We start from the raw sequence: 27530 nt of genomic DNA, 5'->3' as shown, positions 1-27530 counted from the left end.
ATATAGTCATTATTCTTCCCCTTTGGGGGAAAAAAGAAAAGAAAGTTACATCCTAGATTTTAGTGCTTTTAGGCAATGAATGGACTCTGCTATGACTGACTTGTTTATTATCTGGAGAAGAAAGTTATTTGAAGACCTTTTCACTTAACAACAAAAGCTACTCTGGTAGAGATGACATTAAAAAGTAAAGTTGTTTTGTGCTGAGCTCAGTTCTTAGTGATAGTGTGGAAACATTTGATATTTATCAAGATTTGATGACAACAATAACTATCTGGGAAATGGTTTTTCAATGCTCTTTTTGGAGTTTTTAAAAACTTCCCAGTCTAGGCTACAATCACTTCGACAGCTTAATTTTTTGCAGATCCATTGAAGTCTCGTAAGTACTGCCATCCAGCTAACTGGGATGTTATTCCAGCCCCTGCCTATATTCAGAAATCTGGTTTGAGGATAGCCATGAATAGGTGATGGTGTATTTCCCCCAGAAGAAGAAGAAAATAGGAGTAAAGTTAGGAATTCTTAAGATTCCTAATTCTTTTTTTTTTTTAAGAATTGGTGATTTGTAATCTGAGTTGCTATTTTTATTCTAATAGATATGCATACAGGACATCATTTTAGAATGTATCTTGCCGGAAACAGAATGATGGCTAAGAGATGGTGATGATATCTGCAAATTTATCAAGTTTTCCCTTTCATTTCCCCCTAAAATTAATTGTTAAAATTATGAACACCCTGGGCTGAGGACAGAGCTCTGGAGGATTTCACTTGGGACACCTTTCTAAGCTGATACAGAACCACTTGCAAGCATCTTTGGAACGTGACTCTTGCAAATCCCAAATTATGGCATCTATTAGATATTCATTCCTCTTCATCTCCACTCCACTCATCTTATGCAAAGAGATGAGAAGAAACACAAACCAAGGAGATGATTCTAGGTTGTCTCTCTCTTTGATAAACTTCCATTGGTTGCTTCTTATCCTGCCCTTGTATTTTGGAGAATAGTTTGACCCCTTCTGTGACATCCCCTCAAGTACTAGAAGACTGCTGTCAATACTATCTTTGTTATACTATATATACTTAATTCCCGCAATTGTTCATCATACAGTTTAGTCTCCAGTCCCCTAATCATCTTTGTTGCTCTTCTCTGCACTCTTTCTAGAGCAGGGGTGTCCAAACTTGAGAACTTTAAGACTTGTGGACTTCAACTCCCAGAATTCCCCAGCCAGCAAGTCTTAAAGTTCCCAAGTTTGGACACCCCTGTTCTAGAGTATCAATGTTAGATCGGTGCGAATGCAGCAGGCAAGAGTCGCTAGTGATTTCAGCACTTTTTATTTCCAGCAAAATGTGACTGCGCTCTGCCGGCTGGGCTCCCAGAGCTCGCCCTTTAAGGAGCTCCAGACAGACCAGCCAGCCAATGACAGCAGTTTAAATTAACCGCGGTTGGGACAGCCAATCCACGGTGAGCATGACAATTTATGTAGATTCTAGCCAATCCGCGGCGAGCATGAAAACTGATGTAGATTTCTGACGTACATCCGTACGTAACAGTCAACTTCTTTTTTGCATCATGGTGACCGATCAGGGTGGGCTGCTCCAGGTTCAGGCCCCGGGTTCAGGCGATCCTCTAGTGAAGATTCTGTGTGGTTCGATGAACCCCCCACTCATGGCTGGCTCTGCCCCCCCCTCCTCCCAGGAGTCTCCACGCAGCCCATTTTGGGTGCCAGGTAAGTACAGGGCCCACACGGAGGCTTGGGGAGGGTGAAAAACAGGCCTCCCAGAGGTTCCAGAAGGCCAGAAATGGGCTCGTTTCCAACCTCCAGAGAGCTTCCGGAGCCCTGGGAAGGCGAAAACGCCCTCCCCTGCTATGGTGCAGGAGGCTGACTAGGCCACACCCACCATGGTCATGCCTACCCAGCAACCCGTCAGAGAACCCATTGCTAAAATTTTTGAAGCCCGCCCCAGGATGCAATATTCTAAGTATTGTCTTACCAGTTCAGTATAAAGCAGTACAAACTCTTCACGTGGCCTTGATACCATCCCTCTGTTGATGTAGCCAAGTAACATTCCTATTCAGCAGCAACTCTGAAGTTTCTAGAGGAAGCAAATTGTCCATCCACATCTGTCTGGGATGGTTAGATTAGCTATAACCTTGATATCTGCTATTGCCTGTTTTGTAGGCCTCAGAAGAGAAGTAACTGAGAGTAGGTTTACCTCTTTTAGAGCCTTGAAATCCTTGAGGTTTAAAGATGAAAGCCCATCAATGTCTTCAGTGTCCTTAGGAGGTGATGATCAGTAATGGTAGGACCACGTCTCTGCTTGCTTCTAACGACAGCACATATATGCCCTGGAAGCATCTGTTTTCTTCTGCTTTCCCACAATGTTGCCTTCATCTCATCTGCAGCCTATGAAGCCATCCATGCTATGCAACTGCTGCTACTGTAGTATTTTCTCTCCCATTCTGATACAGTCTAACTATAGCCAACAATGCCTAAAATGGGTTAACTTTCTAGGGCAATCGGGTGATTGGGAGCGATTGAGGACAGGGCCAAAAGAGGCAGAATAGGAATCAGCATGGGGACAGCACATAGATTTTGTTTCTGCAGACTCAAAGTGGGTGGTTAGCACTTTAAACTCAACAGCAAAGAAACAGCCCACTTACTGTTTGCTGAGGGCATCTCATAAGCAGCTCCCTGCTGAGGCAGACTGAAGCATCCCAACATGTTCCAGTATGAAAAATAGTGTTTTCCCTGAGAAAATGAAAAAGCCGCAATCTGACAACCCATGAGGGATGAAATGAAAAAGGATTAGGTTTGAGGCAGTTGGGGGGGGGGGGATCTCTGTGACTAGCCATTGTCTCCCAGATCTGCTGTGGAACTGTTCCTTTTGTCTGGTTCCTGAGCTCAATGTATATTCTGCAGTGTTGCTGTGGCTCTGAGGAAGCCAGATGCTTGGCTTCTGTTCCACAGCTGCTTCCCTTTCCTCTTTTCTCCCTTTTCATAAGATTGGGTAAAGGACTGAGCTCAAAGATAAAGGATTTCCTTTTCCAGTCGTATCTGACTCCAGGGGCAGCGTTCAGCTCCATTTACAAGCTGAGGGAGCCAGCATTGTCTGAAGATATTTCCGTGCTCATGTGGCCAGCATGACTATCGCTGAGGCACAGGGAATGATGTTGCCTTCCTACTGAATTGGTACCTATTTATCTACTCCAGAGGTGGTATTCAGCAGGTTCCGACCAGTTCTGGAGAATCAGTAGCGGAACTTTTGAGTAGTTCGGAGAACCGGTAAATACCACCTCTGGCTGGCCCCGCCCCCATCTATTCTCTTCTCCGGAGTCACATCTGATTGGGAGGAAATGGGGATTTTACAATATTCTTCCCCTGGAGTGGGGAGGGAATGGAGATTTTACAGTATCCTTCCCCTGCCACGCTCACCAAGCCACGCCCACCAAGCCACACCCACAGAACCAGTAGTAAAACAAAATTGAATCCCACCACTGATCAACTCCCATTTGCATGATTTCAAACTGTTTGGTGGGCAGGAGTTGTGGCAAATAACAGGAGTTCATCAGTCACGTGGCACTTGGGTCTTGAACTCGGGCTGTCAGCTGACAAGCTCAGCATCTTTAACCCCTGAGCCATCGCGTCCCCTTCAGACGGAATGTAGATGTGAAACCTTGAAACTGACTTGCTTGTGCCTGACGTTTTCTCGGCAACAAAAAAGCAGGGCTTCCCAGATGGAGAACATCAAGAAAAGGAAGACGTGGCTCCCAATTTCTCTTCTTTGAAAAAGTTCACCCCATCCTAGAATGCCACCCGGTGTAGATAAGACTTCTAAATACTGCTTCCTTTGCCTGCTTTTTTTATGTATGTTCCAATGTAATACCAGAATCAATAGAAGTGATTTCTCATGTTGCAACTCTAATCTAGTAGCTGTCCAAATCCAGATGGCCACTAGATGGCAGCCTTGAGAATCAAACTCTTTTTCTCAACCTTGGCAATTTGAAGATGAGAGAGATTTTCTGTTTGCTGCCCTCTTGTGGTTGTTAGGGTTGTAGAATGAAAGTCTTTTGGAGGAAAAAAATAGGGGACAAAAATCAATGGACGGAGCACTCAGACCTTACAAACATTATCCCATCGCCCATTCTATATAGCAATTGGTGGCTGCTTTTTCCCGTGATTGGTGACATTTGGATTTCAGGTGATGTAACATGGAACGGTGCAGCTCCATGCTTGAACAGGGGTTTGGACTAGAATCGGATCAGTTGCTCCTTGCATTGCTGCCGTTTCGGTGCTGGCAAAAAAATGTGTGCACGCACCTTCGCATTTGCTCATAAATAGGTCTGCGCATGCGCAAAACATAAAAGAATGAAAATGAAATTCAAGATGGTGCCACCGTAGGAGGACCGGTTCAGGGGTGTGGCAGGCTTGGGTCACTGCCGGTTCCATCGACCCAGGCTGTCAAATCACTACCGGTTCGGCCAAATCCGTCTGAACTGATAGGAACCCACCACTGACAAGAACACCTCCAAGGTCCCTTCCAACTTTTTTATTCTGTATTCTATTCTTTAGCTAGCCTTAGCACACCCATCTTCCTGTTGCACAGTAAGGGCATATGTAGTATTGGTGTAGTAGTATGAGCTATACCAGAGATCTTATAAGCCGTACATTACTTCACTCAAAGATTCTTTCAATCGGCTGTATGTCTTAATAAGACTGGATTATATTTAATACATACACACACTCACACATATATTAAAACTATTTAAAATTTAAGTCCTTTGGCAAATCTAAGCAAAGTATCTCCTACTTCAATTTTAAATAGTTTTAATATATCATCTTTTTTTTTTCTGGAATCTTAATGTGTTATATGTTACTTAATTGGCAATTTTCCATATTCATGTTCATCAGATATTCATGAACCTCTTGTATTTATATGCGTTTCTCACAGAAACTATAAAGAATTACCAACTCAGCATATTTAAATACTTTCTTTAATATAACATCCAGGTAGTGAGGGGTGCTTTTAAATACTATTTTAATACTATTTTGGGTTCTAGGATTCATCGCGTGTTCTACCCACACCTTTTCATCTTTCACAGAGGCAAATTTGGTTTTGTATGCATTTTAAAAAATACAGACCTGAGACCACTCAACTTGAAATCTCCGCTCAGCCATAAAGAGATACACATGGATTAGGCCATAGTGTTGCTTAGCTGGCATCCTCATACATTAAAACAAAAATCTGAAGATGTCACAACGTCAACAGAAAAAGAAGCAATAACTATGTAGCCAAATATCAGAGCCACAGGCATGTTGATTGCCCCAACATTTTCTGTAATAAGCATTTATTTAACAAACCAGAAGTGCTTGACACATGAGTTTCCAGGGTGTGAAATTATTACGGTAGTGGAAAGCTTGGATGGGGTGATCAAATTCCAAGGTGATTCCCTTAACACTCCCCCCATCCTCCCCAGTAAAGGAGATCTATAAGGCAACGCAACACTTCCATTGATTGAACCTGAATAGCTGTGGCATTTTGGGCACTTCTCTGACACTTTAGTGCTTTTCTACATAAGCCTTTTTTTAAAAAAGCTGATCAACGCAAATCAACCCTACTTCAATGCTTCACTGCAGACTGCCGAGGGTTTAGTTTTCAATGGTGTTCAGGTGCAGAGAAAGATAGGTTAAAAAAAAAGTAACTGGAACCACACAGCAAAAGATGGAATGTGAAAGTGAATTTCAGGTGGTCCTCAACTTACGACTGCAATTGAGCCCCAAATTTCTGTTGTTAAGTGAGTTTTGACCCATTTTACAACCTTTCTTGCCACGGTTGTTAAGTGAATCATTGAAGCCGATAAATGAGTAACCCAGTTGTTAAATTAACCTGGCTTCCCCATTGACTTTGCTTGCCAGAAGGTCACCAAAGGTGATCACATGACCTTGGGACTTTGCAATGGTCATAAGTAGGAACCAGTTGTCAAACACCTGAATTTTGATCACATGAGCATGGGATGCTACAAAGGGTCTAAGTGAGAAAAATGGTCATAAGTGACTTTTTTCAGTGCCATTGTCACTTTGAACGGTAACTAAAAGAAGGGTTGTAAATTGAGGATTACCTTTAGGTACAAGTGATGATGCAGTTAGAAAAAAATATATGGTTTTTGTTAAGGTTTGAAAGAAAACTAGAACAATTTAAAGACTGGGTGATAAAATGGACTATGAATTTTGGTTATAAAATACAGGTGGATAAATGGAAGAGTGATTCACTCTCAGCTCAACCCACCTCATCGGATTGTGGTTATTGTGGGAGGAAATAGGAGGAGGAAATTGTGTTGGATATGTTCAACACAGTGGTGAGATTCAAAAAAAATTACTACCGGTTCTGTGGGAATGGCTTGCTGGGTGTGGCATGGTTTGGTGAGCGTGATTTAGTGGCAGGGGAAGGATACTGCCAAATCCCCATTTCCTTCTGATCAGTTGGGACTCAGGAGGCAGAGAATAGATGGGGGCGAGCCCAGCCAGAGGTGGTATTTACCGGTTCTCCAAACTCCTCAAAATTTCCGCTACCATTTCTCCAGAACTGGTCAGAACCTGCTGAATATCACCTCTGATTCATCACCTTGAGTTATTCACAAAAATAATAAAAGTGGCATACAAATAAATAAATAAAGCTCCTCTGTGTTTTTCTTTCCTTTTGTCAGACCTAGTCAATAGTTTTGTTTGATGTTTATTCTTTTTCTTTTTATTCCAGAAAGGTAGAAGTAGCCTTTAAAAAAGGAGAAAGAATGAAGTATGAGCTTACAACTGAGTTAATAGATATGGCCTTCTAAAGGCAAGGCTATAAATATTTGATGATAACGTGATATTATTGTCTCCATCCCTTGCACAGAGCACCAGATTTGGTAGGAGGTTCATGGGAAGGAAATGCTTTCTCTTCAAGTCTTCATACTTCAAGGTTGAAGAACACATCATGTGACAGGTTCCACAACAACATGACATCAAAGCTCCGTTTGGATAAGTACGGTATGTATGGAAGCACCCTGATCCTTATTGTGCTAAAGTTCTCTAGCAAATATGTGTGCAAAGTTCAAATCTGGCATAGGAAATAGGAGTGAACCTTTAGACTCTGGTTTTGAAGGAACGTTGGATTCATTGCTATAGAACAGCAACATCTTTTTGTAGGTCAATAAAGTTGTACAACCACATGCTATACAAATAAGGCAGAAGGAAACGAACAATGATAATGGCTTTGGGACAAAAGCATGCAAAAAGGACTCAAAATAGTCGGCTGTGGAAGAAATTTAACTCAAACCCTGAACCTCAGACATACTGAATTAGATAGGACTTGTACTACCCTGTTTCCCTGAAAATAAGACCTCCCTACATAATAAGCCCAATCGGGCTTTTGAGCGCAGGCACTAAAATAAGCCCTCCCCCGAAAATAAGACCTCCCCCAAAATATTACAACCCAGCAACAGCCATGAGGTGACCGTGCTTGCTACCTCCTGCATCTCAAAAATAATAAGACCTCCCCAAAAATAAGGCCAAGCGCTTATTTCAGGGGTCAAAAGAAAATAAGACTCTGTCTTATTTTCAGGGAAACACGGTAGTGAATACAAAGCAGTTTGGTGTCTAGATCAGGGGTGCAGAATTGATTTATGGGAATTGCTGATATCCTGCTAGTTTCCCCTTCAAGATGGTGGGGCCAAACATTTTAGGGTTTTTTTGTATCTGGGGGGAAGGGAAGTGGGCAGTTTAACAAGCAAAATGATTGTTGGATGGCCTTGTTAAAAACATCCATTTTACTCCTTAACATTAATGACTTCCTGCACTAAAATATATGGTATTAGTCCACCTTTGGAGTATGATCCTCAATATACTAGTAGTTTCTAGGAAATCTGAGTGGGTGTTCTATGTTTTCAAAACTTAAGTGGCCCTTACTTCTTTGTGCATGTTTCTCATGTTACAATCTGAGATCTATCTCCCTATCCATCAGTTACTATTTTATTCTGTGCTTTGTACTTCATTATAAATAAGCATATATTAAACTATTAATGCTACAAAAGCCTGATGCAGCTCTTCAGGTGCTGACATTTATACACCCAGGATCTAAGGAAATCTCTTACCATATGATCACAGACAAACTTAGTTTGGGAGTGTTAGGGGGTATCTCCGTTGGGAGACAGAAAGTAGCACAGCGGAATGTGCAGCCGGAGAGAAAAACGTTGCTAGTAGAAACACACGAATAGAGTCACAGACACTGCTAGTAAAAACAAGTAGCTTTACTACTAAATTTGCTTCACAAGCAGTGATAGTAGATAGTAGATATTAGTCCAAACACAATTCAAAGAACAAACAATTGTTTACAGTCGCAGTTCACGTTCCAGTCATCAAGTCATCAATCATGGGACAAGCAGAGAGAGACTGAGCTCTCCTGACTCCCTCTTATAGCAAAGATAATTACATCTGTTAAGTACATCCACTCATTTAAAGTAACAGCAACCTTTTGTCATTGTAGATAGATATATATTGCCTGCCCAACACTAGGAGTATACTCCCAACAGGGAGGAAAGGGGGGGGGAGTAATCAGGTAATTTCAGTCTTTCCAAATGTATAAAAGCAAATAAAAACTAATCTAGGGGAGGGGTGTCAAACTCACATCATGATGGCGGGGTCATGTGATGTATTGGGACTTTTTTTCCCCCCTTCGCTAAACCGGGCATGGGCATGGCCAGACCAGGATGCATCCGGACTGTGGGCCAGGAGTTTGGCAGCCCTGATCTAGAGTAAAGCCTCAGAGTACAAATTGTCCTCAGGGACATCAGTGGTGGGATTCACTTACCTTCCCTACTGGTTCACAAATGTTGAGTGTGGGGACTTCTGCGCATGAACAGTCCTCGCGAATTATGTCAGGGCAGGTGGGTGGAGCCTCCCACAGCCGCCACTACTGGTTTGCCAGAACCAGAGAGAACCGGCTGAATACTACCTCTGAAGGACATCCACAAACTCTCAGGTGAGATACCGTTGGGTTCACAGATTGGGCAAAGTCAGGATGGTTTGGCTTTTGTTTACTATGATCAACCAAACTGTGGTACATATTATGGACTATGGCATTAGGAAAGAATTCATTCCGTTAAGAGGTATTAGGAAACCCTAACTGGTGCAGCAAATTTGGGCACAGAATGCTTCAGCAGTTTAAGATGATATTGATCGTGCCCTACCAGATAAGATAGCTATAACAATAATTTTATTACATAGTACAAAATGTACCGTAAAAATTAACATAAACCTTATAAAACGGCTATAGGGCAATTGACTTAATATACATGAAACTCTTTGGTCAACTTCAAGGGCTAATTAAAAACAAAAGTGAATCAGAGCAGCATTTCCAAAACTGATGTAACGCAGATACTTTTGGGAGGTCATTAGCCATGCTGACTGGCAATACTGGTAACTATAATCCAAACACAACTGAAGGGCAACAGATTAAGGCAGCCTTAACTTCAAGAGATGCTCTTCTTTTCATCAGTAGCTTTGTCTGAGTTGCTTATGCTGACTCATACACATCCACCTCTCCCTGTTAAAGAAGACCTGAGGTTATATTTTAACCATGTTTGCAGGTGCCAGGCTAGATGCTCCTTCAACATGGAGAGTTGGAATGGAGAAGACAAAGCCTGAAGGCTCATCCTTGCCTTCCCACCACACTTAACAAGGTGTAACACTTGAAAAACATCTGCACCATTCTTTTAACGTGTTACATGAGGATCAAACTGTATAATGGCAGAGCAGATATGAATTCACCAGAGTCAGATGTGGCCACAAGTCAGAAGAACAATGGAGAAAACAAGAGGAAGGAAGGATCAACAGCTCCACAATATGCAACCACAGCACATCTGCTATGCTTTTCTAGAATCGCCAAGTTGTTTGTTGAGCAGTGGGTGTGTTTGTGGGAATTGAGTCATTGGTCATGAGATTGCTGCATTCCCACCTCTCTTTGTCAGACCATAGCTGGATGAAACCAAAAAAAGTTATACTGCTTGAGATAAAATACTTTTCTTCCATTTCCCAGCTGAATCTACAGGCAAAGCAATGGAAACTGGTCCTTGGACGGTGTTTTCTACCACATCAGAGCTCTGATGCAGCCAGACCAGGAGTGGGATTCAGCCGGTTCAGGCGAACAGTAGCTCCAACGATCAGCTGAGAGTGAACCAGTTCACTCCGACGATCAGGTTGGTCCTTGCGCTTTACTTACCTGTAGCTCTCAGCTGATTAGCAGAGGTCAGATTGCCGTGCTTCAGCTGTGTTACTCCCCAAGAAGCAATGCGGAAGGTAAGTTTTGGTAAAACCGCGCAGGCATGCGCAGCACACAAAACACTCAATCACCGAACCAGTTGTTAAACCGGCAATATCCCACCACTGAGCCAGACACTTTTAGATTCTGGTCCTCTTTTTCTCTCATCTCTTTAGAAGGCAAATCAAAATACGATTTTGAACAGGAATAGCTCTGTTCATCTTGCAAATTGGAGTCTGGACTTCTTCAACTTTCAACCTACTCAACTGCTGAGAGCAGCAAAAAAAAAACAGGGGACATCAGGCCAGCAAGTTGACATGCAAAAATCTGATCTTTAAAATGCTGCTGTCGCTTCTTTCTTCCACCCCCAACCTGGGCACCTCATTCTGCCTAAGAGGCCTATGAGGGTGGCCTTAACTCCAGTGTGCAGGAAGCGGAAGCCACATCGCAAGACTTATGCTATGAGATGGCTGAGGAAGTTATGGTCATAGGAGGTCCTTACAAACTTGTGCAATCTTTGCGAGCAACAGCAGCTGGGACTGCCAGAAATACTCTTACTAAGCAATGTGATCACGGTACATCATATTTTACAACTGTGTCACTTAGCACTGGAATTCCTGGTTCCAATAGCTACTTAACTTGGGGACTACCTACAGAAGCTCTCAAACTCCCAGCCCACGGGCCGGATGCGTCATGCGCTGGCCACGCCCATGCCCAATTTAACAAAGGAGGGGGTGTCCCGATACGTCACGATACTGTCATGACAACATGAGTTTGAAAAACCCTAACTTACAGCATCCACCATTTTTTACTTTCTAAGAAGAGGCATGTGTTTTACATCAATTTGACTCCATTCAGTTCAGGTGCAGCAGTGATTTAGTAAATGCTAAAAAAGAGCCACTGTGAAATTTGGGGGGCACAGCCAGCCCTGGCTTAACCATTAAGCAAAATAAGTATGTGCTTTGGGCACCAAGGGAAGGCAGCACCACCCAGTATTTTCCTTGTGGCTATATATCCTAACTATTTTACACAACTGTAGCTGTCAGCACTTACTGAATCTTAAAATCTTGTCCATTAAGCAAAGGAAGGTGGGAGGCAGCATTGGTAAGCTGTGTTTCTGTTGGCATTTATCTAGTCCTGCAGAGAGCCACCATCAGATGCCCACTCTCTGGCCTAAATTCTGAATTGCATTTCCACTTCTTCTTCTAGGGATCTCCCATTCAAATCCAGAATGTTTATTATTTTTATCCCACTTTTTTTCCATATACAAAGCGGCAAATGTACCTAATAGTCTTTTCTCCTCCTATTATTCCCCACAACAATAGCTCTGTGAATTGGGCTAAGAGAGAGAGAGAGTGACTGTCTCAGAGTCACCCAGCTGGTTTTTCATGCCTAAAATGGGACTAGAACTCACAATCTCCTGGTTTCTAGACCTGCAGCTTAATCACCCTACGAAACTAACATAGCATGTGATCTGTATGTATTCTGAAATAAGTCCCATTGTCTGTCTTCACTTCACTTCACTTTTGGATGCGTTGGTGAATATTAATCTTAGGCTATATCATAGGGACGTGGTGGCTCAGTGGCTAAGATGCTGAGCTTGCCGATCAGAAAGGTCGGCAGTTCGAATCTCTAGTGCTGCATAACAGAGTGAGCTCCTGCTACTTGTCCCAGCTTCTGCCAACCTAGCAGTTCAAAAGCATGTAAAATAGGAACCACCTTTGGTGGGAAGGTAACAACTTTTCATGTGCCTTCGGCGTTTAGTCATGCCAGCCACATGATCATAGAGACGTCTTCGGACAGCGCTGGCTCTTTGGCTTTGAAACGGAGATGAGCACCGCCCCCTAGAGTCGGGAACGACTAGCACATATGTGCGAGAGGAACCTTTACCTTTATATCACTTTGGGCAACAGAAGGGAAATAAAAATTTAAATGTACACATATTCAGAAAATAATAAAAGAACTGAGTGGAGTTGAATTGATTTAAAACACATATCTTATTTTCTTAAAAAGTAAAAAATGGTGGACACTATAAGTAGTCCTTGAATCAGGCGGCTATTGGAACCAGAAATTCCATTGCTAAGTGACATGGCTGTAAAATATAATGTAACATGATCACACTGCTTAGTAACAGCAATTCTGGGAGTCCCAGTTGTTGTTGCTTGCAAGGATCGCATATGTTTTTAAGCAAGGCAAGGACCTCCTGTGATCATAATTTTCAACTTCCTACCAGCTTCCCCATTGACTTTGCTTATGGGAAGCTGGTAGAGAACGTCAGAAATCAACATCTTAACTTTAAACAGTGAGTGGTTGTAACCCAAGGACTACTTGTAAGCCAGCTCATCCACCAGCCTGGAGAGAAAGCAAAGTCCACTGTGGGATCCTTGGTGCTCTCTGAGCTTGATGGTTTTCTTGAAGACATTTTATGACCACACTAGATTTACATCATCAGTGCTAGTTTGCTAATGAAATGTCTGCAAGAAAACCACCCGTCTCAGAGATCACTAGGGACCCTACAGTTCAACTCTGAGCTACAAATATCCTCTTCTAAAGTCAACTGCAGAATACAGGAGAAGGTATTTAGAAAAGAGTCAAGAACGTTTGTTTTCTGATAAATGGACAAATAGGCATATGATTGACCATGTTTACTACAAGGACTTCTTTTTAGTTTCCTCCTCCCATTGCAGTCAATTTGTGAGAATCCCCACAATATGCTTCCTCAAATCCATGAGAATCCATGGGCTGTTAGTTTCCAAAGCTAGTGATGCTTTGGGACAGCAGAAGATGTCTTTTTACCCAACACACAGCTGCAAGTGGTTTCTTCTTGCAGATGACATCTCAACCAAGATTTTGGCACTGACGTAAGTAAATAAATAAATAAAAACCCCAGGGCTCTATCCCAATCCTGGGCAATCATACAGCAATAGTGGTTAAACCAATTAGAGGTTGTTTGTATATTTAAAAAATAAGAAAAATCCTTTTTTCTTGTGTGATTCAAACTCTGATGCCTTGGGTGGCCACCTGCTTGTGTCAAATGAAGTAGGCTGCTAAATGATAGCACCTGTTCCTTTTCTGACTTCAGAAACCAGCCTCAACTGGTTTGGGAACTTTTCTGTGTTTTTGATTTAAGGTGGGGGGGGGGGGAGCAGGATCTTGATTTGCCCAAGGCACCCTTTTTCTGGAAAACCATCCTATTTTAGGACTCTGCCTTCCTGGATGATTGAAGTGTCTGCACCAGTGGTGAAATTCATTTATTTATTTTTTGGCTTGGTGGGCATGGCAGAGGAAGGATACTGCAAATTCTCCATTCCTTCCCCACTCTGGGGTCAGCCAGAGGTGGCATTTGCCGGTTCTCCGAACTACTAAAATTTCCACTATAGGTTCTCCAAACTACTCAAAACTTACACTACCGGTTCTTCAGAACCTGCTGGATTTCACCTCTGGTCTGCATCCATCTGGGACTTTTCAGATGCTTTGGTTCAAATAGTTCCTAGCTAGCATAACCAAAGCCTAGACTAGTTAACCTTGGTTGAACTAGGGTAGCTCCTAGTTAAATCCCCACCCCCGCCCCCAACCTCACCTCCACTTCCCTATTTGAGTAACAGGTAGAGAATGTGTAAGGGAGATTCTCAAGCATCCAGATCATCCCAAAAAAAGCTTTTTCCAAAGGCAACTGGACTTTGTTGCACTTCGTCAAAACTTCTTCCAGAAAAAAACAACAGCTCCAAGTTGCCTTTTGGAAAAGCTTCTGTGGGACAACCATGACTGGATGACTGAGACTCTCCGTAGACAGCCAAGATCCTGGTTGTCCCAAAAAGCAACTTGTACTTTCTTAGTTGTTGTTCTCCCCAGGGCCGGATTTTCCTATCGGCTAACTAGGCTTCAGCCTAGGGCCTCAAGATCAAGAGGGGCCTACATTCAAATTGTTAGCAAAATTAAAATTACACTATTCTAAAAACAGTGAACACTAAAACACTAAAGCAGAATAAGGAGAAATTCTACACATATGACTAATAAACAAACATAAAAATGTATTGGTTAAGATCAACGCGTTCTGCTCATTGGGTCTGTTCGTTTGTATATACTAGATTACACCAAAGTATAGTTCATACGTTCACTGATTGCTATGGCAAATATTGACGTACCTTATGCTACTAAGCTCTGGTTTGTTCCTGCATAAATAAAGTGCAAATTGGTGTAGATTGGAACAGACAAACGAACAGACCTATTGATATCCCGACGTTCGGTTATATTCGTGTTACTTCGATAATATGAAAAAAATATATATGGTGCTGAGAATAAATGTCCAAATAAGTGTTCTTGACCTTTTTTTTATTTATTATCCATGCCACTTTTTTTTATAAAGGTTAGTACCAATGACAACATGTTTCATTTAATATATTGATATATATCACAGTAATGATGTATTTTATTATCTCTCATGTAATTTACAAACTTAAAAATGGGAGGTGAAAGGGCCCCATAAGTGGAATAGCCTAGGGCAGGGGTGTCCAAACTTGGCAACTTTAAGACTTGTGGACTTCAAGTCCCAGAATTCCCCAGCCAACTCTGCTCTGCTGGCTGGGGAATTCTGGGAGTTGAAGTCCACAAGTCTTAAAGTTCCCAAGTTTGGACACCCCTGCCCTAGGGCCTCTTTTCATCTAAATCCGGCCCTGGTTCTCCCCCTCCCCCGCCACCTCAGAAACATTCTGCTTCTCATCCATCAAACCCGTTCTGAAGAAGCTTCTTGGGTGAGAAGCGAAACGTTTTCAAGGGGTTAGTCTAAGTTGTCTCGTGAAAAACAATTTCGGGACCACAGGCCAGAACTTGGGGGGGGGGGGAAGCCCCTAAGAAAAATCCAAGTTGCCTCATGAAATCCACTCTCGTGACAACAGGCCAAAGGAACAGAGCTCCAAAACAAGGCCGGCGGTTAAGCAGACGGCCGGGAAAACGAACCGGGCAGGCGCTAGGATCCCGCGGACCCGTTTGGAAGCGGCGAAGTCGCCGTTTCCCATTGCGAGAAGTGAGAGGAGCCTCCCGCGGGCAGCCGCCGCAAAAGCAACGGAGGCGAAGGGAACTTCGCTCGGCGGGGAGGAAACCTGCTTTTCAGGCCCTGCTAGCGCGGATGTGGCAATTCCCCCCCCTCCTTTTTTTTTCTTCTTCTTTTCGCCGACTCGGCTGTTGCAGGCAACGTCGCATGGGAGACGGCGATGAGGATGGCTCAGAAAGTCTCGAGCAGCGCGGCGGAGACTTTCCCCTGAGCAGCCTCGGGACGGCGGAGGGAAGGACGGTGCCAAGAAGGACGGCGCTCCGATGGACAACGACGGTCTCTCCATCAACCATGAGCCCCAGCCTTCCTCGGGGCAAGCCTTCAAGCTTTACAAGCGGCGCTGGTTCATCCTGACGGCCGTCTGCGTGGTGAACTGCTCCAATGCGATGGTAGGCACAGTTGCCCGGCGACTTTCGCTTTCCTAACCCCGCCGCTTCTCCACTCCTCTGGCAGCGCCGTTTGGGAGCCGGTCGGGACTTCTATTTTTTCTTTTTTTAAACTTTTATTTGGCTGCTTTCCCATTTTCCCGAACAAACCGTCCTGGCTCATTTGTACACATTTCTTTGCAAATGCCTTTCTGGTACACCGTACAAAGATGATCCTAGGCGGTTTTAATTGTAACCCCGCGGCGCCCTTCCAGGGTGTTTGTGTGTGAGAGGGAGAGAGAGGTAGGCTTGGGTTTGTAAGAGATGCGTGAAGATCCTCATACCTATCTCTGCTTGGGGTGGGTGGGGGGAAAGCCCCTTACATATTTCCTTAAGCGGGGTTGCATGCAGGCTGATCTGACGTGTGATTCATTCATGACTTCATAGCAAGTGGGATTGAATGAATTGGGTGTCTCTTTAATTAATTTCATTGCTTCCCCCTAATACAGTGGTTCTCAACCTGTGGGCCGGGACCCCTTTGGGGGGGTCAAATGACCCTTTCACAGGGGTCGCCTAAGATCATCGGAAAACACATATTTTCAATGGTCTTAGGAACCGAGACACCAATTTTATGGTTGGGGGTCACCACAACATGAGGAACTGTATTAAAGGGTCATGGCATTGGGAAGGTTGAGAACCACTGCCTAATAGTCCCTCTATTTATCTTTATAACAACCCTCTGAAGCAGTCTGAAAGATTAGCCCAAGTGAAGATCATAGCAGAGTTACCCTGATAGTTTTCACCCCAATCAGATAATCCCCTAATTCAGATAACCCCTTAATTCAATGCCCCCCCCCCCACCTTTCAGGCACCAGGGACCAGTTCCTTGGAAAGAGGATTTTCCATGTACCAGGGAGGTTTCCTATGCTGCTGGCATCCCGCAGATAGGATTTCACTTGTTTATGCAGCCCGGTTTCTAACATGTCACAGACCTGGGGATGGGTATCTCTGCCCTAATTTATAATACAATAATACAATAATACAATAGTAGAGTTGGAAGGGACCTTGGAGGTCTTCTAGTCCAACCCCCTGCCTAGGCAGGAAACCCTATACCATTTCAGACAAATGGCTATCCAACATCTTCTTAAAGACTTCCAGTGTTGGGGCATTCACAACTTCTGGAGGCAACTTCTGTTCCACTGATTAATTGTTCTCACTGTCAGGAAATTTCTCCTCAGTTCTAAGTTGCTTCTCTCCTTGATTAGTTTCCACCCATTGCTTCTTGTTCTACCCTCAGGTGCCTTGGAGAATAGTTTGACTCCCTCTTATTTGTGGCAACCTCTGAGATATTGGAACAATGCTATCCTGTCTCCCCTAGTCCTTCTTTCTATTAAACTAGACATACCCAGTTCCTGCAATCGTTCTTCATATGTTTTAGTCAATCAAAGGTTAAGAATTTTGAAAAGTGGAGATGAAGAAATCTTGGAAGGCAGTAGGCTTGGAAAACAATCCAACAAGAGGATTTCTTCTGAAATTTGGGACAAAGAGTGCGGTTTTAGTTTATTTATTAATGTACTTATTTATTACATTTGTTTGCTGCCCATCTTGTCACAGGTCTTATTAGTGATATGCAGGTTCACTTCATTCCCTGAAAAATGTAAGACCCAATATTTTTTTAGTTTTTAAGTAGTCTAAATTAGCAGCTCTTTCTGCAGCATACAGTTTGCAGTCCAAAAGGATATGTACAACCTCTTCAGTGGCTCGTGTGCCACAAATACGCAGCCTTCCCACAAATGAAACTCCATGAAAACATTCATGCCTTATCGTGGAGTCCAGTTGTTGGAAGTGATCTCTAGAAAAAGCTCTTATGAGATGCTGAGGCCGTAAGCTGTTAGATGCTTTTCTAACTGGAAAGCAAAATTTTGTTGAGCCAGCCACTTCAAAGACTTAGCATATTTAAGTGCTTTAATATCATTTTAGGCAACCACGTCAATGACAAGAGCTTATCTGAAATATCCCTTATCGGAGAGGCAGTGAAAAAGTGCATTTTCCCTCCTGTTTGGTCCATGCTTGCAAACTTCCTTAAATGCATAGAAATGTAAGCCGCGTTTTCTGGCTCAAGGCAATAGCCCATCTAGCCCAGCCCTCTGTAAAATGTGATGTCCAAGCAGATGAATTTAGGATTAAACACATTGGTAGCTCTCCAACACTGCCAATCCCCAGCAGCTGCCTTTAAAGGCCGGTGATTTTGGAGGCAAGATACAGCCACCCAAAGTCAATTCTCCATGAATCAAGCCTTTGAAACTTATTTTAAACTGATGACCATCATCAGATGGTAGTAGCAAATTCCACTGTCAATGCCCCCTTGTGCAAAGAAGAATGCCCTTTTATTAACGCTGCATCTTCCCACATGGTTGCTGCTATTGCTACCAACCTGCCTTCCATTGAGGACCTGTATACTGCACGAGTCAAAAAGAGGGCTGTGAAAATATCTACGGACTCTTCACATCCTGGACATAAATTGTTTCAACTTCTACCCTCAAAGCGACGCTATAGGGCACTGCACACCAGAGCAACAAGACACAAGGGCAGTTTTTCCCCGAATGCCATCACTCTGCTGAACAACTAATTCCCATAACAATTGTCAAATTATTTACTAAGACTATTGCTATTATTCTTCTCATCCTCCCTAGTGCCTATCTCTTCCCCCATATGACTATAACCATGTTGCTTGTGTCTTTATAATTTGTATTAATTGTTTCCTAGTATGATTTGATTGCTTATTAGTAATCTTGACTGTCACTAAGTGTTGTATCTTATGATTCTTGATGAAAGTATTCTATTTTATTTTTCTTTATGTACACTGAGAGCATATGCACCAAAGACAAATTCCTTGTGTGTCCAATCACACCTGGCCAATAAAAAATTATATCTATCTATCTATGGTTGCAGGATGTACTAAATGAGCCCAAGTTCTAAAACTACGGAGGAGGGAGAAAAACACTATTTTCCATACAGCGATTTTTTGGGAAAGATCCTACACAACCTTTTAAATTTTCTACCTTGAATGGTTTGAGAGCCCTAATATCAAGAACAATTAAGGTAGAAGCTAGGTTCCTTTAGAAGGCACACTCCAGATCCTTCTAGATTACCAAGAGTTCAGTAATTATGAGATCACTGTACAAGAAGCTTTCTTAATCTCCATTGTCTCTTTCATCTAGTTATAAAAATAATCTGTGTAATCAGGTCTGTAGGATCATTGGCTTACAAGGATACATAATATTGCTCCTTGCTTAGCATATGGTTTAAGTATTTAAATGTGGGTTTATTTTATATCAATCAATGTGTTCTCATTGAAGTATGCCACAATTTAATGTATAAAACAAGGGACACCATTCTGAGGGTGAGATGGTGTCCCTTGATTTATATAAAAGAAACCCACGTTTAAATACTTAAAACCATATGCTAAACAAGGAGCAGTACTGTGTATCCTTGTAAGGTAGTTTCCTTTACAGGTCTCTCTAAACAGATTACAGGGTCAGCATATTGTCCCCAACAATCTGGTTCCTCATTTTACCAACCTCAGAAGGATGGAGGCTAAATCAACCTTGAAACAGCCTGCAATACGCATTCCAACCACTGCCCCACCATGGTTCAAGACTTAAAGGATATACAGTAGAACCTCTGGTCATTCCCACCACTAGCCTTGGTCACAGGCATTCACGGGGGACTCCTTTTCTGCTTTCTCAGATGCTTTCCCATGTCTGCATCCTATTTTTGGTAGGAAAGAATATGGAAGCTGCTACATTGTTTTCTACGACTACTGCTCTACAACTTACCTTCTCCTTTTCCTTTCTGCCAAGGTGTCAATCAGCTGTCAGGATCAATAGCTGCTGAACACCCACAACTTGCTTTGTAAAGTTTGTTTTCACGTACAAATATGAGCATGCGACTCACTTGTCAATGGCACGTTCAATAGAACTTGGAGCTTTTCAGATATTGCTTGACTATAGTTCTTAGCAGCGTGAACTAGCATAGCCAATGGTGAAGGATGCTGGGAGTTACTCTCAAATAATTCCTGGAAGCTCACACATCTCCATTGCTATATAGAAGCAAAATAAAATATATTAACGTAGTTTATGACTAGGGAGTTGGGAAGGTTTCTCTCCCGTAAAGATACTATCCAGCTTTTCAGCTTTCTCTCGATTCATTGTAATGGAAAGAGGAACCTTTTAACATCCTGGCTGGGATGAAAAAAAATATGGAGATTTCCATCCTTTACTGAAGGGTCAAACAGCAGCCCTTCAACCTAGACCTGACTAGGGTGCCAGATTTATGAATGCTAATAGTACTTTATTATAAGGTTACAGTAACAGAATCTTGAAAGTCTGATTATACCCTATTTCTTTATCTTCTAAAACACTAGGGATGTTTATATCTGAGACATTTCATCAAATTATGTTTCTGCCCCAGACTCGGATTTCTTTTATCTAACTTGGTTCTATTTTTCCTCAAGGTCATTCTGACTTCCCATTCCAGGCAGATGTGTATTTTGAAATGGCCATAGATAACATTTAGGTCAAATCTTTATTGCAGTCATAGACCAGCTTATGTAACTTTAGGTTTGCCTTAATGGTTCAGACCCACAGGTTTTGCTATTCTCGTTCTAACAGCAAGCAGCTCAATGCTCTAGGGGTATTGGAAGCAGGGTGTGGTGGCAAATCCCTTATGTTCTGACATTTATTCCAGTCACTTCACATCTCTTAGACCGCCACTCTTCAATGAAACTAATTAAATGCCATAATTAGTGTACACAGAGGAGTTGCCTTTTTCCTTATTCCCACAACTAACATCTCAAATGAAATGCAGATATTGGGAAACGCCCAGGCAGGCAGGGAGGAGGACTGAAATAGGGAATTAGCCTTGAATCATTGCATGGCCACAAGAGATCCAGGACTCACTCTCCCCCCCCCCTCCCCATCCCCCTGCTGAGCTCCATGAAACAGATAGAACAAGGAGAGCAAGCTGTTTGGGCAGATTCTTGTATTACAGGCAGGAAACTAGTTAGTTTAAATTCTACACGTGTGGTTCTGGTTGCTTGAGCCTGACGAAAGACCAGTGATGAAAGTAGCAGGACCTCTTCTAAGGTTATTTTCTGAGTCTGCTGTCACCTGTGAACTCATCCAGTGATTCTTTCTAACTTCTCAAGTTTCTTTGGAGGAAGAGAAAAGATAAGATGTCAGGGTTCCAAGTAACATCCCCAACCAAGTAAGACTCCGAGGCAAGCAATTCTTCAAAGATCCATTTTATTAGAGATGTCATATTGGCACATCTTGGAAAATCCGAATCTGAAAGCTCCCAGGTTTTCCCCACCCAAAAGGAAGTCAAAGTCCCTTCCCCTGCACCCCACATGTCCATCACACGGTCCCGTCAATCCACCTTCCCAACTGGAGATGTCACCCAGTCAGGCTGAACGTCCTGGACTCTCAGAGAAAAGAATGTTGTTATGACTAAATAATTCTACCAACTCAATGCAACCCCCCCCTCCCACTTTCCCACAGCACTAGGTATGGCAGCCCCGAAGGGCCAAAAGAAAAGATGGCCTCCAGGGCTGACAATAGACACACATGCCCTTTCTGACTGGTTTCAACATTGCAGGAACTAACCCCTCATTACAGAACGTAGGGAACCCAGTTACAGAACATACAGAACATAGTAGAGAACACAAGTTTGCAACATTTTTTAAAAAATCGTTTCAGTACTAAAGACCTAGCAATAGGGATTCCATCCATTAATTTTAGAAAGCTTCTAAAAACCTTTATGTAAATCCTGTGTATTTTAAAAGTCTTTGGAAGTGTTCATGTTTTCAAGTATTCACTAGCCACAGTTTCTGTAGTCTTTGGTAGAAGTGGGTTTGTCCTTCCCATTCTTCTCTTTAATTGTTTTAAAACGTTTCTGTAGATACCAATTGGAGTATCAGTGATACATTAGATCCTGCTAATCCAAAGTTTCACTAGTGTATTCCAAGCACTACACAACTTCCCTATTACTCACAGAATACTACTTGTAGTAAATCTGCTCTGCTCAGTTTCCTCTAGAAAAGGTTCTCAACCTTCCCAATGCCGCGACCCTTTAATACAGTTCCTCATGTTGTGGTGACCCCCAACCATAAAATTGGTGTCTCGCTTCCTAAGACCATCGAAAATATGTGTTTTCCGATGGTCTTAGGCGACCCCTGTAAAAGGATCGTTCGACTCCCAAAGGGGTCCCGACCCACAGGTTGAGAACCACTGCTCTAGAACATCCTTCAACCCATTACTGGTCACCAATTGTAGGATAATGGAAACCTATAAATATTAATTCAAAGGAAGCTGCTCTGATTTTATCAGAATTTATCAGATTTTTTGCTAGGCAAACGAAAATATCCTGAGCACTTTACCTGTTATTTTTTTTTTTTTTATGATTTACCATATAGGTCACCAAATCTCACCTCTTGATTGGGAACAGCCCCAAATTGGTTATAAGATGGGCAATTATATAAATATTTTAAATAAATAAATAACAGAATTGGAAGGGACCTTGGAGGTCCTCCAATCCATCCCCTGCACAAGCAGGAAACCCTATACCATTTCTGACACATGGCGGTCGAATCTTTTCTTAAAAACCTCCAGTCAGGGAGCACCCTACTGAAGGCAACCCATTCCACTGGTTAATTGTCCTTATTGTCGGGGAATGTCTCCTTAATTCTAGGTTGGTTCTTTCCTTGATTAGTTTCCATCCACTGCTTCTTGTCCTTCCTTCAAGTGCTTTGCAAAACAGGTTGGCCCTCTCTTCTTTATAGCAGCCCTCAATTATTGGAAAACTGCTGTCGTGTCATTCCTAGTCCTTCTTTTCATTAAACTAGACATGTCCAATTCCTGCAAATGTTCTTCATATGCTTTAACCTCCAGTCCCTTATCATCTTCGTTGATCTTCTCTGACTTCTTCCTAGAGTCTCAACATCTTTGTTATATCCTGGTGACCAAAACTGGATGCAGTATTCCAAGTGTGGTCCTACCATAAAGCAGTACTAACATTCATGTGATCTTGATTCTATCCCTCTGTTAATGCAGCCCAGGACTGAATTGGCTTTAATGAGAAATTCGGTTCATCTAGTGGTAAAGGCACCAAGCTAGAAATCAGGATGATATGAGTTCCAGGACTGAAAAAACAGATGGATGATTTTGGGCCAATCCCTCTTTTAGCCCACAATATCAGGCTGATCCAATCGGTCATTTCCTATTGCAACCAATGGATTAACACTTGGTTGTTAGCCCCCTCCCCCCCCCCAAAAAAAGAGCAGACCTTGCACTGGGGGAGAGGAGAGGAAGCTAGAAAGAAAGAAAAACAATCCACCTGTTAAATATTTCCTCTTTGCAAACTGTTTTCCCAGTTTCAAATGCTGCATAGTTGATTTGGGGATTATGGTACTTATACAATAGCAGAGTTGGAAGGGACCTTGAAGATCTTCTAGTCCATCCCCCTGCCAAGGCAGGAAACTCTATGCCATTTCAGACTGATGGCTATCCAACATCTTCTTAAAGACTTCCAGTGTTGGGGCTTTCACAACTTCTGGAGGCAAGCTGTTCCACTGATTAATTGTTCTAACTGTCAGGAAATTTCTCCTCAGTTCTAAGTTGCTTCTCTCCTTGATTAGTTTCCACCCATTGCTTCTTGTTCTGCCCTCAGGTGCCTTGGAAAATAGTTTGACTCGCTCTTCTTTGTGGCAACCCCTGAGATATTGGAACACTGCTATCATGTCTCCCCTGGTCCTTCTTTTCATTAAACTAGACATACCCAGTACCTGCAACCATTCCTCATATGTTTTAGCCTCCAGTTCCCTAATTATCTTTGTTGCTCTTCTCTGCACTCTTTCTAGAGTCTCCATATCTTTTATACATTGTGGCAACCAAAACTGAATGCAGTATTCCAAGTGTGGCCTTACCAGGGCATTATAAAGTGGTATTAACACTTCACGTGATCTTGATTCTATCCCTCTGTTGATGCAGCCTAGAACTGTGTTGGCTTTTTTGGCAGCTGCTGCACACTGCTGGCTCATATTTAAATGGTTGTCCACTAGGACTCCAAGATCCCTCTCACAGTTACTACTACTGAGCAAGGTATCACCTATACTGTACCTGTGCATTCCGTTTTTGTTGCCTAAATGTAGAACCTTACTCTTTTCACCATTGAGTTTCATTTTATTAGATAGTGCCCAATGTTCAAGTTTGTCAAGATCCTTCTGTATCTTAAGCCTACCTTCTGGAGTGTTGGCTATTCCTGCCAGCTTGGTGTTATCTGCAAATTTAATGGGGTTCCCCATTTATTCCCTCATCCAAATCATTGATGAAGATGTTGAAGAGTACTGGGCCTAAAACAGGGCCTTGGGGTACTCCACTGCATACTTCCCTCCATGTAGATGCAGTTCCATTGAGGATGACATGTTGAGTGCAGTTGGTCAGCCAGTTATGAATCCATCTGATGGTGATGCTGTCTAACCCACATTCTTCTACTTTATCTAGTTGTAGGTTATGGTCTACTTTATCAAATGCTTTACTGAAGTGCAAGTAAATTTTATCGACGGCATTCCACTGGTCCACTAATTTTGTCACTTTGTCAAATAATGCAATAAGATTAGTCTGGCGTGATCTTTTTGTGACAAACCCATGTTAGCTTTTGGCTATTACTTTGTTTACTTCTAGGTGGTTCGCTAATTCGTTGCTTGATTATCTTTTCCAGACTCTTTCCTGGTATTGAGGTCAGGCTGATAGGTCTGTGTTTCCTGGATCTATATTTTTTCCTTTTTTGAAGATGGCAACCACATCAGCTCTTTTCCAGTCCTCTGGCAGTTCCCTGGTGCTCCAGGATCTCTGAAAGATATAGTTCAGTGGTTCTGAGATCTCGTCTGCCAGTTCCTTCAGAACCCTGGGGTGTAATCCTGGTGATTTGAACTCATCTAGGGTAGACAGGTGCTCACTTACCATTTTCGTCCCTATCTCAACTTGGGTTCCTAATCTGATTTTTGTGGTGCTGTTTTTGATAGGTTGGACCCTTTGTGTAAAGACAGATGCAAAAAATGAGTTAAATAGTTCTGCTTTCTCCCTGTTGCTTGTCATCTTTTTGCAGTGGTGGGTTTCAAATTTTTTATTTATTTATTTATTTATTTATTTATTTATTATTTCTTTAGATTTCTAAACCGCCCCCTCTCCCAAAAAGGGACTCGGGGCGGTGTACAGTCAGATAAAATGCAGATAAAATACATGAATAACAATATAAATAATATAAAACAATTAAATACTAAACATTTAGGTGGAGGAGATGAGACTGCACAAGAAATAAATATGCTATGGAAACCCTAAAAAATACATCCCCAATTAAAATACCCAAACCCAGTTAAAATATATCCCCGGGAGGCAAAACTAAGAGAGTGCCAGGCCAGCTAATTGAAACAGGTGAGTCAAAAGAGAGTCAAAAGAGATTTTAGAATCTCTTCTGTAGGTTTGGCCTGCTTTGTGGGGGTGGCTTGCCGGCCATGTGACCAGGTGGGAGTGGCTTGTCAGCCATGTGACTGGGTGGGCCTGGCCAACTTGTAAAATGTGGTGAAACTCACTTAACAACGCTCTTGCTTAGCAACCAGAATGTTGGCTCAGAAACTCTGGCATTGAAGTTTGTAAACCTTAAAGCTGTCAAGTTACAAGACCCTTGCACCCCTAACCCTTTAGGAAAAAAAAACACCCAGGGGTGTTCAAACTTGACAGCTTTAAGACTTGTGGACTTCAACTCCCAGAATTCTTCCTCTTGCTCTTCATCTTGATGATGTGCGGACAGGCGGGGGGAAGGAGCTGGAACCGGTTCTAAACTGCACCCTGTAGATTTGTGGAACCTCTTCTATTGAAGAGGTTAGAACTAGCAGGAACCCACCCCTGCCTTCTTGCCACTTTTTCCCAGCAATGGACCAGTTGTTTCCTTAACTTTTTTGTTGTTTTGAACATGTTACAAGCCTTTTTTGTTATTTTTTACTTTTCTGGCAAGCCTTTCTTCATCGTGAGCCTTAGCTTTCCTCACTTCATCTTTACATGCTCTGGCTATTTGCTGATATTCTGCCATACTTATGTTCCCCCCCCCCTTCCACTTTTTATACTTATCTTTTTTTGTCTTTCAATTTATCAGAGAGTTCTTTATGCAGCCATGCTGGTTTCTTCTGGGAGCTGTTATTCTTCTTCTTCATTGGTATTGTGCTATATTGGGCTTTTGAAATCTCATTTTTCAAAATTTCCCGAGCTTCTTGAGTTGTTTTCCCCTTGAGGATTTTCATCCATGGAATTTTTCCCAAGCTCTCTCTGAGTTTAGTGAAATTAGTTCTCTTAAAGTCCAAGACCTAGTTTGACTTTGTTCTACTACTTGTGTTTGCATAATGTTGAATTCCAATATTGCATGGTCACTTGTCCCCAGGGTTCCTATGGCTTCAACACCTTCTATCATTTCCTCTCTGTTAGTGAGAATTAAGTCCAATATGGCCGATCCCCTTGTTCCCTTCTCTACTTTTTGGGAAACAAAGTTGTCTGCTAGGTTTGTTAGGAACCTGTTGGATCTTCCACTTGGTGCAGAGTTTGTTTCCCAGTTGATGTCAGGGTAGTTAAAATCCCCCACTACTATTGTGGTGTGCTTCCTACATACCTTAGTTAGCTGACTAGCAAAAAGTTCATCTACTTCCTCTGCTTGGTTGGGTGGCCTGTAGTATAGACCTATGGCAATGTCATTTCCCCCACAACCTTTAATATTGACCCAAATGCATTCAAGATTGTTCTCATCATTGTTGTGTTCTATTTCTGTAGAGATGTAGTTATTTCTTATATGTAGTGCAACTCCGCCTCCTCTCTTATTTGGTCCATTTCTTTTAAATACTTTAAATCCTTCTAGCTGTATGTTCCATTTGTGGGTTTCATCCCACCAAGTTTCTGTAATGGCAACAATATTGTATCTGCCCTCATTTTCTTGAATTCCTAATTCACCCTGTTTATTCCTCATACTCTGTGTATTGGTGTATAGAGTCCCTTCGGGGAGAGGGGGCGGTCTATAAATTCAATAAAATAAATAAATAATAAATAAATAGAAATTTGAGTCCTTTAAACTTTATGTAACAATTGCTTTTATTTTTTTTACACTTAATAATATAAATAAAATTACAAATAAGAACAAACAATAACAACAACAATAACAATAGCAACAACAACAACAATAATAATAACAACAATAACAATAAAAACAACGTTGTCCCAAGCAGGGCTTTGTAGGTGGGGGGATTTGTCCTCCAGCTGTATAACCTCCGTTACTGAAGGCGTCCTGTAGGCAGACAGAATAACAGAATTAAAAGGGATCTAAGAGGTCTTCTAGTCCAACCCGCTCCTCATGAAGACATTCCCAGCATCACATCTGTCTGCCTGCTGGGCTAAAGAGACAGCTTCTGGTGCAGCCCATCAAGAAGGGGGAGACTGGCTCCTCGCAAGTGATGCAGCTGACCTTCACTACTCCTGGCTTTTCTCCCCCCTAAAAGTTCTTGGTTGAGGTGCAGAAGGCAATTCCTCCTCCTCATCACTAACAAGCTGGCAGCTGCCTACTTCCCCACCTGAAGCCTCAGGGCTGCCATGCGACAGCTGTTGTTTCAGCCAAATCACTCATGACAGGCTGCTTGGGACCACTGACCAACTCACCTCCCAGGGTGCCTGGGGCTGGTTCCTCCTCCTCCAAGCTGACCTCTGGAGGGGAATCTGAGGAAGCATCTGGGGAAG

General features: G+C 42.5%; 1 protein-coding gene across 4 annotated transcripts in view; it reads left to right on the top strand.

Moving 5' to 3' along the window:
- Positions 1 to 6886: 6886 nt before the first annotated feature.
- SLC49A3 (solute carrier family 49 member 3) overlaps positions 6887 to 27530 on the top strand; it is a 51037-nt gene continuing 30393 nt past the window's right edge. The window contains exons 1-3 of one of the 4 annotated variants that reach the window (XM_081943507.1): positions 6887 to 7019; positions 10066 to 10225; positions 15475 to 15726. In XM_081943507.1, coding sequence (XP_081799633.1) covers positions 15601 to 15726 — 126 coding nt within the window. In that variant the 5' untranslated portion in view covers positions 6887 to 7019; positions 10066 to 10225; positions 15475 to 15600. Of the gene's footprint in view, positions 7020 to 10065; positions 10226 to 12737; positions 12864 to 12972; positions 13149 to 15474; positions 15727 to 27530 lie in introns of those variants that run through there. The other 3 variants (XM_081943510.1, XM_081943509.1, XM_081943508.1) reach the window with 3 other exon arrangements.

Source organism: Natrix helvetica, assembly GCF_964273705.1.
Source record: "Natrix helvetica genome assembly, chromosome: 2".
In the NCBI taxonomy this organism is placed as follows: domain Eukaryota; kingdom Metazoa; phylum Chordata; class Lepidosauria; order Squamata; family Natricidae; genus Natrix; species Natrix helvetica.
This window is presented reverse-complemented; position numbering and strand designations above follow the sequence as displayed.